Raw genomic sequence first — 13,893 nt, forward strand, 5'->3', positions numbered from 1 at the left:
ACAGAGGCATTTACGTAGTGAATTTTCCCGCGCTCCACATCACGATATGTGGCACATAGGGGAGTGCCATCAACCACAAAGTGTTTGTGTAGGAGCAAAAGCTATCACTTTTGGGCTATAGACTACATATCTCCTTCTTTTCATGTGATACTTTCATTTAGATACATATTATTGTCTTTTACTTCTTATTTTGATGTATTTTAGCATTTCATGGCGGTATATAAGAGAATTCAAAGCCCAACGCTATTCATACCAATGCTTAATCCATATTTAACTACGAATGTTGTCGTTGAGCGTAGACGAAAACTGCAGAGGATTCTGCAGCCTTTTATTAAATAGTCACACCGGTTATAGTCAGATCATCGAAGAAGAGTAACGTCTGGCGTGGATAGTAATTGTATGGTTAACCGTATGGGTAAAGTACGTGCTGTTGGCTATTTTCCCTTTGCTTTTACGGCGAAGGTGAGATGGGATGGTGGCGTAAAATACCTGACCACCAGACCTCAGGTCGATGTCCTGGATTATATTCTAAACCTTTCCGCAGCGTCTCGTGTAGTGTAGGCATCTGATACTGTTGGTGGTGAGCCATCCGGCAAAAGGTGCCGCTAAGCTCAGCCCCCCCTTGGTGCTATTCGAAAGGAGTAGGCTGTGTGTCGGTACTGGATTTCACTTCTCCCATCTCTCATCACCATTCACTACGATACACACACACACGCGCAATTCTCATACTTCGCGAAGGCATGGCGCCATCGTGGGCAAACTGCAGAAAAACCTAGACGGCTGAACCTGCCCTTCCCGAATCTCCCAACCAACAGAGCCTAAGTAGTGTATTCGTTCACTGCTCGTTGAAAGAGATGAAATTTCAGGAGGTAGAATGAAAACCTAGGGATACTTACTGAGGCAGGTACAAACACACAGAATAAGTGGTGCGCTGCAATACAGGAGTTTTTTGTACTTACAGATTCGCTAATTACGTCGTTCTTCTAAATATTTGGTTTCATCGTTCAGACTCAGTAACTCGGAAAAATTTGTTACCTTTTCTCCCTACAAAAGCAACATTTCATTTAGTGTTGTGTGAAATAGGAAAAAAACGTTACTCTCGGCCACACAGACACTTCCACAGTGGCAGAGCACAGCTAAGAAAATCAGTTTCTGGACTGCTGTAATCCAATACGTGGATGAAAATAAGAGTAGATGACTATCTCCTTAATCATAACAGCAGTCGTTACCCCGTTTGCAGATGGATTTCTGCCCTGTCATTGCTTCGGAAAGAAAGTCAACGGGTAAACCTGAGACAGAAACCAGCAGGACTGCCAGCATTTGGACTCAAAATAAACTGTCGCCTCCATCCCCCCCCCCCCAATCATGTTACATTCCTTAACACCTTTCGGGACAATACGACAGTAGGTATGTGACTGGCCAATGCAACACTTCAGGGGAGTCTATGAAAGACGACATACAGATCCGACCCAGGTTTCTGATCTTTTTCATTGGTTTAGAAGCCACCAAAATGTTCTTAATCGTTTTTCAATTCAGTGATGTAGGAAACCTGTCAAAAATTTCATTCAAAATTAGACTCCTGTTCAGCTCCGCAGAAGAGCTGAATTTCGCATAGAAAGTCTGAATTATCATATAAAGGCGATTTTGCTGTAGAAAATATTCTAACGTTGCAGTTCCTATCTGATAATTTCTTAAACCTAGAGTATCGATGACGACGTTTACTTCTTGCCTTCTCTTACAATACCATCGTTGATTATACCCATGTGTGCTAGCAGCTCTTCTGGAATCTGTCTGGCACTCTTCTCAAACTTGTCAGTCTCTACAAACATGCAACCATCGGTGGCTGATATAATTCTCGTTGTCATTTTTTTCTGACAGAAATCATTTGTATGTACGCATTTACATGCGCAATCTAACGTCGCACGTAGTGTATTCAGTGACATGTATGGCAATTTTTGACCAATACGCATATGATATATTTATTAGGTATTTCAGTGCACAGTCAGACGGTATTGGAAATGCGTCGTGTCCACAGTTGTGTGTAATGGATCAAGAAATGTTCAGTTACTCATCAAGAGTGGAGGATATTCTTACAAGGAAGAGTTTTACACAAATAATTTAAAAATGAAATTATTCTTCTGGGTTAATACACTTACCCGAGGAAGTGGCTTCCGCTGTTTCTCTAGATGTAGTCCAGTCACCTCAATGACATTAGGCAACAGTGGCCGTGGGTAATTCACGCTGAAGTGGTTGTTGACAATAAGAAGGCTGAAGTTTCTGTCAATTTCTTCCACAGGGGGGTGATCAGGGCCAAAATACTTCCTAATCAGTTCATTTTGCGATGGCATTGATACGTAGTTCCATGTGTAAAATATTCGAGCCATAAAATAGGCATTATATAGTCTTTCCCAGAAAGACATGTGGTCTGTGTAGCCAACCATCATTTCGGGACAGTATGCTGGGTTGTTGGGATTTCCATAAGAAGCGAGAACTGGACCAGGAGCGCCCAGAGACACGTAGCCAATTGTTGGTGGGGATCCCAACTGGTGAATCAAGCCATAATAGCAATAATACACTAACCTCTCCAGAATAACTACGTCGAAAGACGGCTGGGACCTGCAAACAAAAGTAAGACATCTAAACATCTTAGTATTAAGCATTTAAGAATGTAAAACATATCGCTCAATTCAAACATAATTACCGGAGAAAATTCTTCATCTGTTGGGATTCTGACTGCATCTCACACGCCGCCTTTCCTGAAGGAGACCATGTTTCTATGAATCCAACTGGACTTTGGTCTGACATCGAAGTAAAGTCAAATTTTCTCCAATAGTCGTATGTCATCGATACATCAATTTCTGTAAAATTCTGGATGTTTTTCTGTAGGAAAAAAAGTATTTCAGTAGATACGTCCCACAAATATGTTACATGTTCAATAACGAACTACACAATGGTGCCCAACTTCTAAGTGTCGGCGTGAAAAAGGAAAACTGAATGAGAAGAAGCTGAAACTCATTCTATAACTACAGTACGCAGTCAGCTGAGTAGCTGTAAGTATAAATAACACTTGACACGATATTCTGTTGTTTTCTTTACTGCATGAGCTTGTTTGTCAGTGGACGTGCGCTTAACAATTACCTGTAACAGACTTCGAATAGGTACGTTATTTGAAGATAACGCATTGAAGAGGATCAGAAACATTTTTTCCCGCCATATCTACATCGTCTATACACTGGTTTACTGGCTACAGTCCACACGTGCATAAAAGTACGCCAGACAACGAGCATCGTCACAGCTGAGCTAGCTAACGTATGTCAGTACGGTGTTTCTCGACTCTGAGGTGTGTGGCTCGAGACCGGGCGTTGGAATTAATTTTCATCTCTTGTATTTACCTGGCAAATGGACTGCGGCTCATGTGTAGTGCCCTTGAACACAAGACTTTGCGCCAATAATCTGGACTAAATACCAGAAGTCCCTATAACGGTACATGGAGTGAGGGAATGACAAACTGTTGACTGAAATCCGTCCGATAGATGGGAATGTTAAGCTGGGTGGTCCCCTTGGTGCCTGTTTGAGAAGAGGCTACGTGCTGTCACGGGTTTCACTCTCCCTCTTCTCAAATGGTTCAAATGGCTCTGAGCACTATGGGACTTACCATCTGAGGTAATCAGTCCCTTAGAACTTAGAACGACTTAAACCTAACTAACCTAAGGACATCACATACACCCATGCCCGAGGCAGGATTCGAACCTGCGACCGTAGCAACAGCGTGGCTCTGGACTGGAGCGCCTAGAACCGCACGGCCACCGCGGCCAGCTCCCTCTTCTCACATTTTCATACAATACAAATAAGGCATTATACACTACTGGCCATTAAAATTGCTACACCAGGAAGGTGACGTGCTACAGACGCGAAATGTAACCGACAGGAAGAAGATGCTGTAATGCTGTATATGCAAATGATTAGCTTTTCAGAGCATTCACACAAGGTTGGCGCCGGTGGCGACACTTACGACGTGCTGAAATGAGGAAAGTTTCCAGTCGATTTCCCATACACAAACAGCAGTTGACCGGCGTTGCCTGGTGAAACGTTGTTGTGATGCATCGTGTAAGGAGGTGAAATGCGTAATCATCACGTATCCGACTTTGATAAACGTCGGATTGTAGCCTATCGCGATTGCGGTTTATCGTATCGCGACATTGCTGCTCGCGTTGGTCGAGATCCAATGACTGTTGGCAGAATATGGAATCGGTGGGTTCAGGAGGGTAATACGGAACGCCATGCTGGATTCCAACGGCCTCGTGTCACTAACAGTCGAGATGACAGGCATCTTATCCGCATGGCTGTAACGGATCGTGTAGCCACGTCTCGATCACTGAGTCAACAGATGGGGACGTTTGCAAGTCAACAACCATCTGCACGAACAGTTCGACGACGTTTGCAGCAGCATGGACTATCAGCTCGGAGACCATGGCTGCGCCGGCCGGAGTGGCCGAGCGGTTCTAGGCGCTTCAGCCCGGAACCGCGCTGCTGCTGCGGTCGCAGGTTCGAATCCTGCCCCGGGCATGGATGTGTGTGGTGTCCTTAGGTTAGTTAGGTTTAAGTAGTTCTAAGTTCTAGGGGACTAATGACCTCAGATTTTAACTCACATAGTGCTCAGAGCCATTTGAACCATTTGAACCATGGCTGCGGTTACCCCTGACGCTGCAACACAGACAGGAGCCCCTGCGATGCTGTACTCATCGACGAACCTGGGTGCACGAATGGCAAAACGTCATTTTTTCGGACGAATCCAGGTTCTGTTTACAGCATCATGATGGCTTCATCCGTGTTTGGCGGCATCGCGGTGAACGCACATTGGAAGCGTGTATTCGTCATCGCCATACTGGCGTATCACCCGGCGTGGTGGTATGTGGTGCCATTGGTTATACCTCTCAGTCACCTCTTGTTCGCATTGACGGCACTTTGAACAGTGGACGTTACATTTCAGATGTGTTACGACCCGTGGCTCTACCCTTCATTAGATCTCTGCGAAACCTTACATTTCAGCAGGATAATGCACTACCGCAACTTGCTTGTCCTGTACTGGCCTTTCTGGACACAGAAAATGTTCGACTGCTGCCCTGGCCAGCACATTCTCCAGATCTCTCACCAACTGAAAACGTCTGGTCAATGGTGGCCGAGCAACAGGCTCGTCACAATACGCCAGTCACTACTCTTGATGAACTGTGATATCGTGTTGAAGCTGCATGGGCAGCTGTACCTGTGCACGCCATCCAAGCTCTGTTTGACTCAATACCCAGGCGTATCAAGGCCGTTATTACGGCCAGAGGTGGTTGTTCTGGCTACTATTTTCGCAGGATCTATGCACCCAAATTGCGTGAAAATGTAATGACGTGTCAGTTCTAGTATAATATATTTGTCCAATGAATACCCGTTTATCATCTGCATTTCTTCTTGGTGTAGCAATTTTAATGGCCGGTAGTGTAAGGTTATTGGTCTCACTGAAATTTATTATATTCCAACTAAGAATGCGTTCAAGAATTATGCAACTAACATATGTTAGGGATATATACACATACCCATTACAAGCACCTACACTTAACAGATCCATTTAAGACACAACTCTCATACTGTCACGAACTGCGAAGAAAGGGATCATACAACGAGGTGACAAAAGCCCTCCTAATATCGTGTCGGACCTTCTTTATCCTTTGGGAAGTGCAGCAACTCGACGTGATATGCACTCTACAAGCCGTTGGAAGTCCCCTGCATAAATGATAAGCCTTGCTGCTTCTATGCAGGATTTTGTGGGCGTTCTGACCTCTCGACTGTATCCCATAAACGTCCAATGGGATTCATGTCGGGCGAGATGGGTGGCCAAATCAAATCGCTGTAATTGTCCAGAATGTTCTTCAAACCAGTTGCGAACAATTATGGCCCAGAGACATGGCAATTTTAATTCATACAAATTCCAATGTTGTTTAGCAACATAAAGTCCACAAATGGCTGAAAATAGTCTGTAAGTAGCCGAAGATAACCGTTTCCAGTCAATGATCAGTTCCATTCCATGTAAACATAGCCCGCACCATTATGCAGCCGGCCACCACTAGCTTGCACAGTGCCTTATTGACAACTAGGATCAATGGTCTCGTGGGGTCTGGGCCACAATTGAACCATACCGTCATCTCTTATCAAATGAACTCGAGACTCGTCTAACCAGGCCACAGTTTTCCAGACTCTAGAGCCCAGCTGGTATGGTCACGATTCCAGCTGTTAACTGAGGCACTCGTGTCGGTCGACTGCCGCCATAGCTCATTAAAGAAAATTTCGCCTCATTGTCCTAACGGATATGTTCGTCGTGCGTCCTACATTGATTTCTGCGATTCTATCACCCAGTGTTGCTTGTCTGTTAGCACTGACAACTCTAAGCAAAACCCGCTGCTCTCGGTCGTTAAGTGAAGGCCGTAGGCCACTGCGTTGTCCATGGTGAGAGGTAATAGCTGAAATTTGGTATTCTCGACACACTCTTGTGGCTGTGAACCTCGGGATATTGAATTCGCTGACGATTTCCGAAACTGAATGTCCCATGCGTCCGACTCTAAGTACTATTCCACGTTCGAAGTCGATTAATTTCCGCCGTGCGGCCACAATCACTTCGGAAACCTTTTCACATTAATCACTTAAGTACTAATGACAGCTCCGCCAATGCACTGCCCGTTTCTGCCTTGTGTAGGCGATACTATCGCCGTCTGTATGTGTTGTAGTGCGCTAATGAAGCAAATCCTTCTGTATTAAGCTGCTGAATTTACACATAGGAGTCTCCCAAGCCAACAGTAGCACTGAACTCTCTATTGTGACGCTTCTGACATACACAGTAAGCAGTTTAGTGATTAATGAGGTGTCGTATTGGGTTGGGTCACACTTTTGTTTGTCATCGAGTGAATGTTTCTTCTTCTGTCGACTACAGAGATGGCTCAAATGGCTCTGAGCACTATGGGACTTAACTTCTGAGGTCATCAGTCCCCTAGAACTTAGAACTACTTAAACCTAACTAACCTAAGGACATCACACACATCCATGCCCGAAGCAGGATTCGAACCTCCGACCGTAGCGGTCGCGCGGTTCCAGACTGAAGCGCCTAGAACCGCTCGGCCTCCCCGGCCGGCGACTACAGTGATGACGTACTGTAACCACGTCACCGAGAGATGTGGCTGAGGCTCGGAATGAAAGCGGTTCGAACCCCATCTAGCTATCTAAATTTAGAATTTCCGGGGTTTCCCTAAATCGCCACGGAAATAAATCACGATAATTTTCTCGAAAAGAAAGCGGCCGATTTCATTTACCTTTTTTACTAAGCACAGGTTTTAGATCGTGCAAAAGAAGCCACCTGTTGTTAAAACTTCACTATTTAAGCGTTTCGGGTGGGAAACATCATCCGAGTATCTACCAAACACGTCACAGTTGACATGAAAGCACGACTTCAATTTGAAAATTGTGGTAAGTTCCTATGGCACCAAACTGTTTAGGTCATCGGTCTCTAGGCTTACACACTACTTAATCTAACTGAAACTAACTCACGCTAAGGACAACACACACACCAGTGCCCGAGGGAGGACTCGAACCTCGACAGGGGGAGCCGCGAGAACCGTGGCAAGGCGACGACAGACCGCGCGGGGATACCGCGGCGCACCACTTAAGGATGATATATTAAGAATAAATATAATTAAATCAATTGACAAACAAGTTCACGCAGTAAAGAAAAGAACGTAATACAGAATATCGTGTCAAGTGTTACTTGTAGTAACATAGATGCCCAACTGACTGCGTACTGCACTTGTAGAACGTAACATGTCAACTGGTTGTACTGACGTATCATCAAAAGTCAACGGGAAATTATTAAAACTTTTAATGAAAATTTAGAGCCACAGAAACGTGCAAACAAAAGAACATCGTAAAGGAAGGAATATGTAGAGCTGAGCATCCCATCGACAATGAAACCATATAGGGGCGGACCATGAGTTCGGTGTAGGGCCTCGCCCAGGCCGCCCAAGTGCTACTACTGCAGTGGATGACCGTTACCTATGGATTATGGCTCGAAGGAACCTTGACAGAACGCCACCATGTTGAATAATGCTTTTCCTGCAGCCACAGGACTTCGTGTTACGACTCAAACTGTGCTCAATAGTCTGCAAGATGCGCAACTTCACTACCGACGTCCACGGCGAGGTCCATCTTTCCAACCACGACACCATGCAGCGCGGTACAGATGGGCCCAACAACATGCCGAATGTGCCGCTCAGTGGCGTCACGTTCTCTTCACCGATGTGTGTCGCATATGCCTTCAACCAGACAATCGTCAGAGACGTGTTTGGAAGCAACCTCAGCAGGCCAAACGCCTTAGACACACTGTGCAGCGAGTGCAGAAAGGTGGAGCTTCCCTGCTGTTTTGGGGTGGCATTATGTGGGGCCGACGTCTGCCGCTGGTGGTCATGGAAGGCGCCGTCATGGCTGTACGATACGTGATTGCCATCCTCCGACCGATAGTGCAACCATGTCGGCAGCATACTGGCGAGGCATTCGTCTTCATGGACGACAGTTCGCGCTCCCATCATGTACATCTTGTGAATGACTTCCTTCAGGATAACGACATCGCTCGATTAGAGTGGCCAGCATGTTCTCCAGACATGAACCCTTACGAACATGCCTGGGATAGATTGAAAAGTGCTGTTTATGGACGACGTTCCCCACCAACCACCCTGAGGGTTCTACGCCCTATCGCCGTTGAGGAGTGGGACAATCTGGACCAACAGTGCCTTGATGAACTTGTGGATATCATGCCACGACGAATACAGGTATGCATCAGTTCAAAAGGACGCGCTACTGGGTATTAGAGATACCGGTGTGTACAGCAGTCTGGAGCACCACCTCTGAAGGTCTCGCTATATGGTGGTACAACATGCGTGTGATTTTCATGAGCAATAAAAACGGCGGAAATGATGTTTATGTTGATCTCAATTCAAATGGTTCAAATGGCTCTGAGCACTATGGGACTTAACATCTGTGGTCATCAGTCCCCTAGAACTTAGAACTACTTAAACCTAACTAACCTAAGGACATCACACACATCCATGCCCGAGGCAGGATTCGAACCTGCGACCGTAGCGGTCACGCGGATGTCTATTCCAATTCTCTGAAAAGGTTCCGGAACTCTCGGAACCGACGTGATGAAAAACTTTTTTTAATGTGTGTACATGCGGTATGAGCAAGGGATGATGGAAAGAGGAGGAAGAGAGGACAGCGTGAAACAATCCTGGCTCATGCAGTCCGCACATTTGCTCCACCTGTAACCACCTTGTATTCAGTGGGACGTTAAACATAATTTTTTTTTCTTTCTTCTATGTATCACATCAGTGATGGGATAAACACATTATTATAAGTATTAATGGTTTCCAGAAACTTGATATTTGTTAAATTCGGTCCATGTAGGCAGTGAGACACGGCGAAATCATTAAAATGGTTCACATTAGTGTAACATTCGTTTCTAAATTTTTAACGAGATTCGTTTTAAGTTCGAAACAATGTATTCATAGTTCCTTCATCAAATAGATCGCATTTACATACAGAATCGTTTCTGCATCTTTCCATGGCGATAAACGTAAATTGACAAAAATATTGTTGGATGCTTTCTCTCCAGATGTTCTCTCAGGTTACTGTCAGTCATTTTGGGACATAATGTTTGATTACAAATATCGTACCATGCAAATTCGTAACTTTCGTCTGTTACAGTAACATATCTTCACAAATAACTTGACTTATGCCTGCCAATTACTTTTAGCAACCGGAAACGAACACAGACAAAACTGAATCTAGGATTACTATGCTTAACTTTATGTAATTCTAGCGGAGATACGCGGTGTTGCCCAGGTACTTATTTATAGCTATGCGACCACGCCCGTACTGCCCAACGTCTGGCCTTGTACTTAATATTTATGACGTCATATCTTCTGAACGATGTGTTCTCCAGTGATATAAATATTTTGGCATATCGCCACCATAAGTGATTACCGACCGAAAAATGTGTTGCGAATGGAGTTACTAGTAAAGAAGTAATTAATTTAAACATCATACATGATGCGGCAGTTTTTCAAATTCAAATGGTTCGAATAACTCTGAGCACTATGGGACTTAACTTCTAAGGTCATCAGTCCCCTACAACTTAGAACTAATTAAACCTAACTAACCTAAGGACATCACACACATCCATGCCCGAGGCAGGATTCGAACCTGCGACCGTAGCGATCGCGCGGTTCCAGACTGTAGCGCCTAGAAACGCTCGGCCACCCCGGCCGGCGCAGTTTTTCACCCAACTTTTTTCTTCTACTTACCTACATGCATTTGTATGATTACTCTCCAACTAACAACTAAGTGCCAGGCAGAGGGTTCATCAAATCATCTTTAAGCTGCCGCTCCACTCTAGCTTTCCGTGCGAGCTCAGATTTCTCTTGTTCTATTATGATGATCATTTCCAATATGTAGGCGGGTGCTAGCAAAATATTTTCTCACTGTGAGGAGAAAGTTGGTGATTGAAATTTCATGAGAAGGTCCTGCCGCAGCGAAAAACGCCTTTGTTTTTATGACTGACCTCCCAGTTCGTTTATCAGATCAATGGTAATCTCCTGAACTATATGTTGTACAGTGACAGTATACCTGTACCAAGTTTGGCTGAAATCGGTCCTGCGGTTTTGGAGGAGATGTGGAACATACACACAGTGTTTATACCTGCTCACAAGAGCACAGAATACACTCGGAGCTGCGAATGTTTCGCCCCTTCCGCGAAAGGAAAGCTACACTTCTAACGACTTGTTTTTTTTTTCATTCTTCACTAGCACAGCCAGTGAGATGGGGCAATGATTACAACAATGGTCCGCATTTGGGAGGACGACGGTTAAAAATTCGCGTCAGGCTATGCAGAATATGTTTTCCGCGATTTCCCTCATCTGCCACGGGAAAATGCTGGGATGGTTCCTTTGTAAAGAGCACGGTCGATTTACTTCACCATTCTTGAAACATTTCCAGCTTCTGCTCCGTCTCTAATGACCTCAACGTCGACGGGACGTTAAACCCTAATCTTATTTCCTTCACTCCTTTTCCAGAATCGCTGTTATATATTTCCCCGTCTCGTTGAGCTTAGCTTTTATTTTGCACCTGCCTCTCGATAAGTCATTTCCATTCAATTAACATGTAGTGCAAAAGCCTTTTGATCGTTCATTAACTACTCTCTTCATAGCTTCAGCGTACCAAGAAGATACTGCGCTTTGTAACTACGTTTATCTTCGACACCGCTTCGAGATATATAAAATACCCGTTTTCTGGGTTAAACATTTACATACCAGTTACACACCAAATGTTGTTTCCTTGAGAATATAAGTTACTCAGTGCACATCTTTAAACAACACATCGAGTGATCCATCCAATCAGCCACTTCTCACGCTGTCCACACCTACCCCTTAAACTGTGAGCTGCTAACGAAAACAGAAGTTCCATCCGCTAGTAACACTGCCCGTGTGGAGCTATTACGGAGTAGCGGCTGCCACTTGGAACGGCTTCGGGGAAACACAAAACCGTTCGTGTGCTTCCTAGGAGTGTGGCCATTGTGCTGATCACACGAGACGTCTCAGTTTAAAGAGCTCCGAGACAGAATTCTGAGTCTGTCTACTGCCGTGGCAAGGCGTGAATGGTAAGAGTATTGGTTTGTTGTACATTAATGAAATTTGTAACTGACACCAGCACTAAATTATTGGGGCGGGAGGGTTCAATAGATACAGTGCATATCAGAAGGGGGTCTACACATGAGATCCCCTTGAAAGAAGTTGAAAAAATTAGGACCTAAAACCGCTTTATGGAGCATTCTCAATGCCTCAGAACAGATATTTCAATGGCGCTTAAAACTTCTAAAGCGTGTCATTTTAAGACTGCATTACCGACTCTAAAAAAGTTAAATAGTGTTAATATTTAAATTTGTCGACAGTGTGTGGACTATTACTATACATTATGACCTAAACAATCGTTTTTCAAACTAAATTCTTTTTGGTGAGTAATACAAGCGCATTTGATTCACTGGAACGTTAGTAATTCCTGAAAACTGTAAATTCTTACTGCACAAGAGCTTTCAGTACGTGTAATCAGTTAAGTTTGGATCAACGGTATCATTTTTTGTCAACTAAGACTCAAAAAACTTAAATCGCTTTTCAAATAATATTATGGAGGACTCGAGTCTGCGACCCCCCGCCATCGCCCCCGGGCGGTTATTCTCATGGCTAGAAGAAAAGTTGTTTAGTTTCATGGCCATTGCCAGAAGAAATGTATTTTAGCTTCATAGCTATACAAGACGAGGAGTGTGACGAAAATTCGCTTCTCTGTTCGTGAATGTAATATACCCATAGCGGATCGTGTTATTGCTTCATAGTTACATTTCAGTAGCAGTATTATTTTAACAGTTATGTTAAATATCGCCCACCCTTGAGCCAAATGAGTGACTTTTCAAAGTTCCCTCGTAGTCTCTGTCTCTAGAAGACAATGCCTGTCTGCCCTAGCGGACGAATATGTGGTGAAGATGCGTATGCCACGTAGACAGATCACACATGATCCCGCATATGATTTGCAGAGAGCCGAGTAGCGATGAATAGGAGGAGAAGAACCGCAGATGACCTGCGACCAAGGACGCATGCAGAGCTGTGCAGGAACTTTGTGGACATCCATCATTGCTCTTTCAACAGCCGCAAGGAGAGCATACCACGATGCTGCCAACCATGTGTGGTGGCTGCAGGTATCCTTTATTTTGTTAAGTACAAATGTCAAGTACAAACACCAGTTTTCTTACTCTTTCTTGGCAAAGGATGAATCCTTTATACCTCAGTTAGTTAGTTACATAGTTCTGTGGCCCATGCACGACCATAAACGTTATTATCAGGAATTTTTGAACTAAATAAAAGACTGTAGTAACTGTTTCACGTCTCTATACTTGCCAGTTACAGTTTTGCATAAGTCTACTTATTTCTAATCAAGAGTTGCTGTATGGTGCAGAAAATGTTGTTTAGAAGAAACCACTTAAGTCTTCATGAGAAAACACTTCTAAGGTCCTTCATACATTCCATCTCCATAGAAAAAGTTATCAAAGAGTATCATAGGTCCGTATTTCACACCTTGTGCCTAAGTTAGTTTCACTAGAACGAAATTAAAATCATTTTTCTTTCTATTGCTGTATTTGTGAACTGGTTCATAACTCTCAAACTGCAATGAATTGTGGGCAATAAATTTCTTCAGGAAATATATGTGCTGTAAAGCTATGGCCAATATCCTCAGTTGCATTACGATTATTTTAATTATTTTCCTTTGTGCAATGAGTGCTTAGTGATGGGTTATTACAGAAAAGGTCACTTGTGGACTTACGCTAAACACACTGGCGGAAAACCATCGCATCACTAAGAAGAAATTGTGCGAGATAAACGAAAGTTGATAGGCATGTTGTCGCACCTTTTTCTTTTCGAATTTCGCGTCTGTCGCGTAAGAGTGGCGCTATTAGGCCCACTACGAGGATGCAAATCATGTATTTTTCGAATACACGCTGTTAAGGTCATCAGCGTTAGTTACCTTTCAGACTGGACATGGTGTTACTCAAGAATGGCTTTCACGTGGCAAAGACGCAATTCTCGACACGTCACTGAGTTTGAGCGGGGTCGTATGACAGGGCTACGAGAAGCTGGATGTCCCTTCTGCAGTACTGCGGAAAGACTTGACAGGAATGTAACCACTGTATATAATGTCTCGCAGTGATGGTCACGTGAATGTGCGGTTGCAAGAAGACCGGGCTCTGAAGGGCCACGCGGAACG

The 13,893-nt window shown here is 44.2% G+C and overlaps 2 protein-coding genes across 3 annotated transcripts in view; both read right to left on the reverse strand.

Moving 5' to 3' along the window:
• Window positions 1–2,805, reverse strand: part of LOC126176268 (UDP-glycosyltransferase UGT5-like) — a 200,541-nt gene extending 197,736 nt beyond the window's left edge. Inside the window, exons 1-2 of the mRNA XM_049923416.1 lie at window positions 2,702–2,805; window positions 2,157–2,616 (exon numbers count right to left, since the gene is read on the reverse strand). Of these exons, the coding sequence (XP_049779373.1) occupies window positions 2,157–2,616; window positions 2,702–2,805 (564 nt within the window). The remainder of the gene's footprint in view (window positions 1–2,156; window positions 2,617–2,701) is intronic.
• LOC126174953 (UDP-glycosyltransferase UGT5-like) overlaps window positions 1–13,893 on the reverse strand; it is a 486,206-nt gene that overhangs the window by 418,103 nt on the left and 54,210 nt on the right. The window lies entirely within an intron of this gene.

Source organism: Schistocerca cancellata, chromosome 3 (assembly GCF_023864275.1).
Source record: "Schistocerca cancellata isolate TAMUIC-IGC-003103 chromosome 3, iqSchCanc2.1, whole genome shotgun sequence".
In the NCBI taxonomy this organism is placed as follows: Eukaryota; Metazoa; Arthropoda; class Insecta; order Orthoptera; family Acrididae; genus Schistocerca; species Schistocerca cancellata.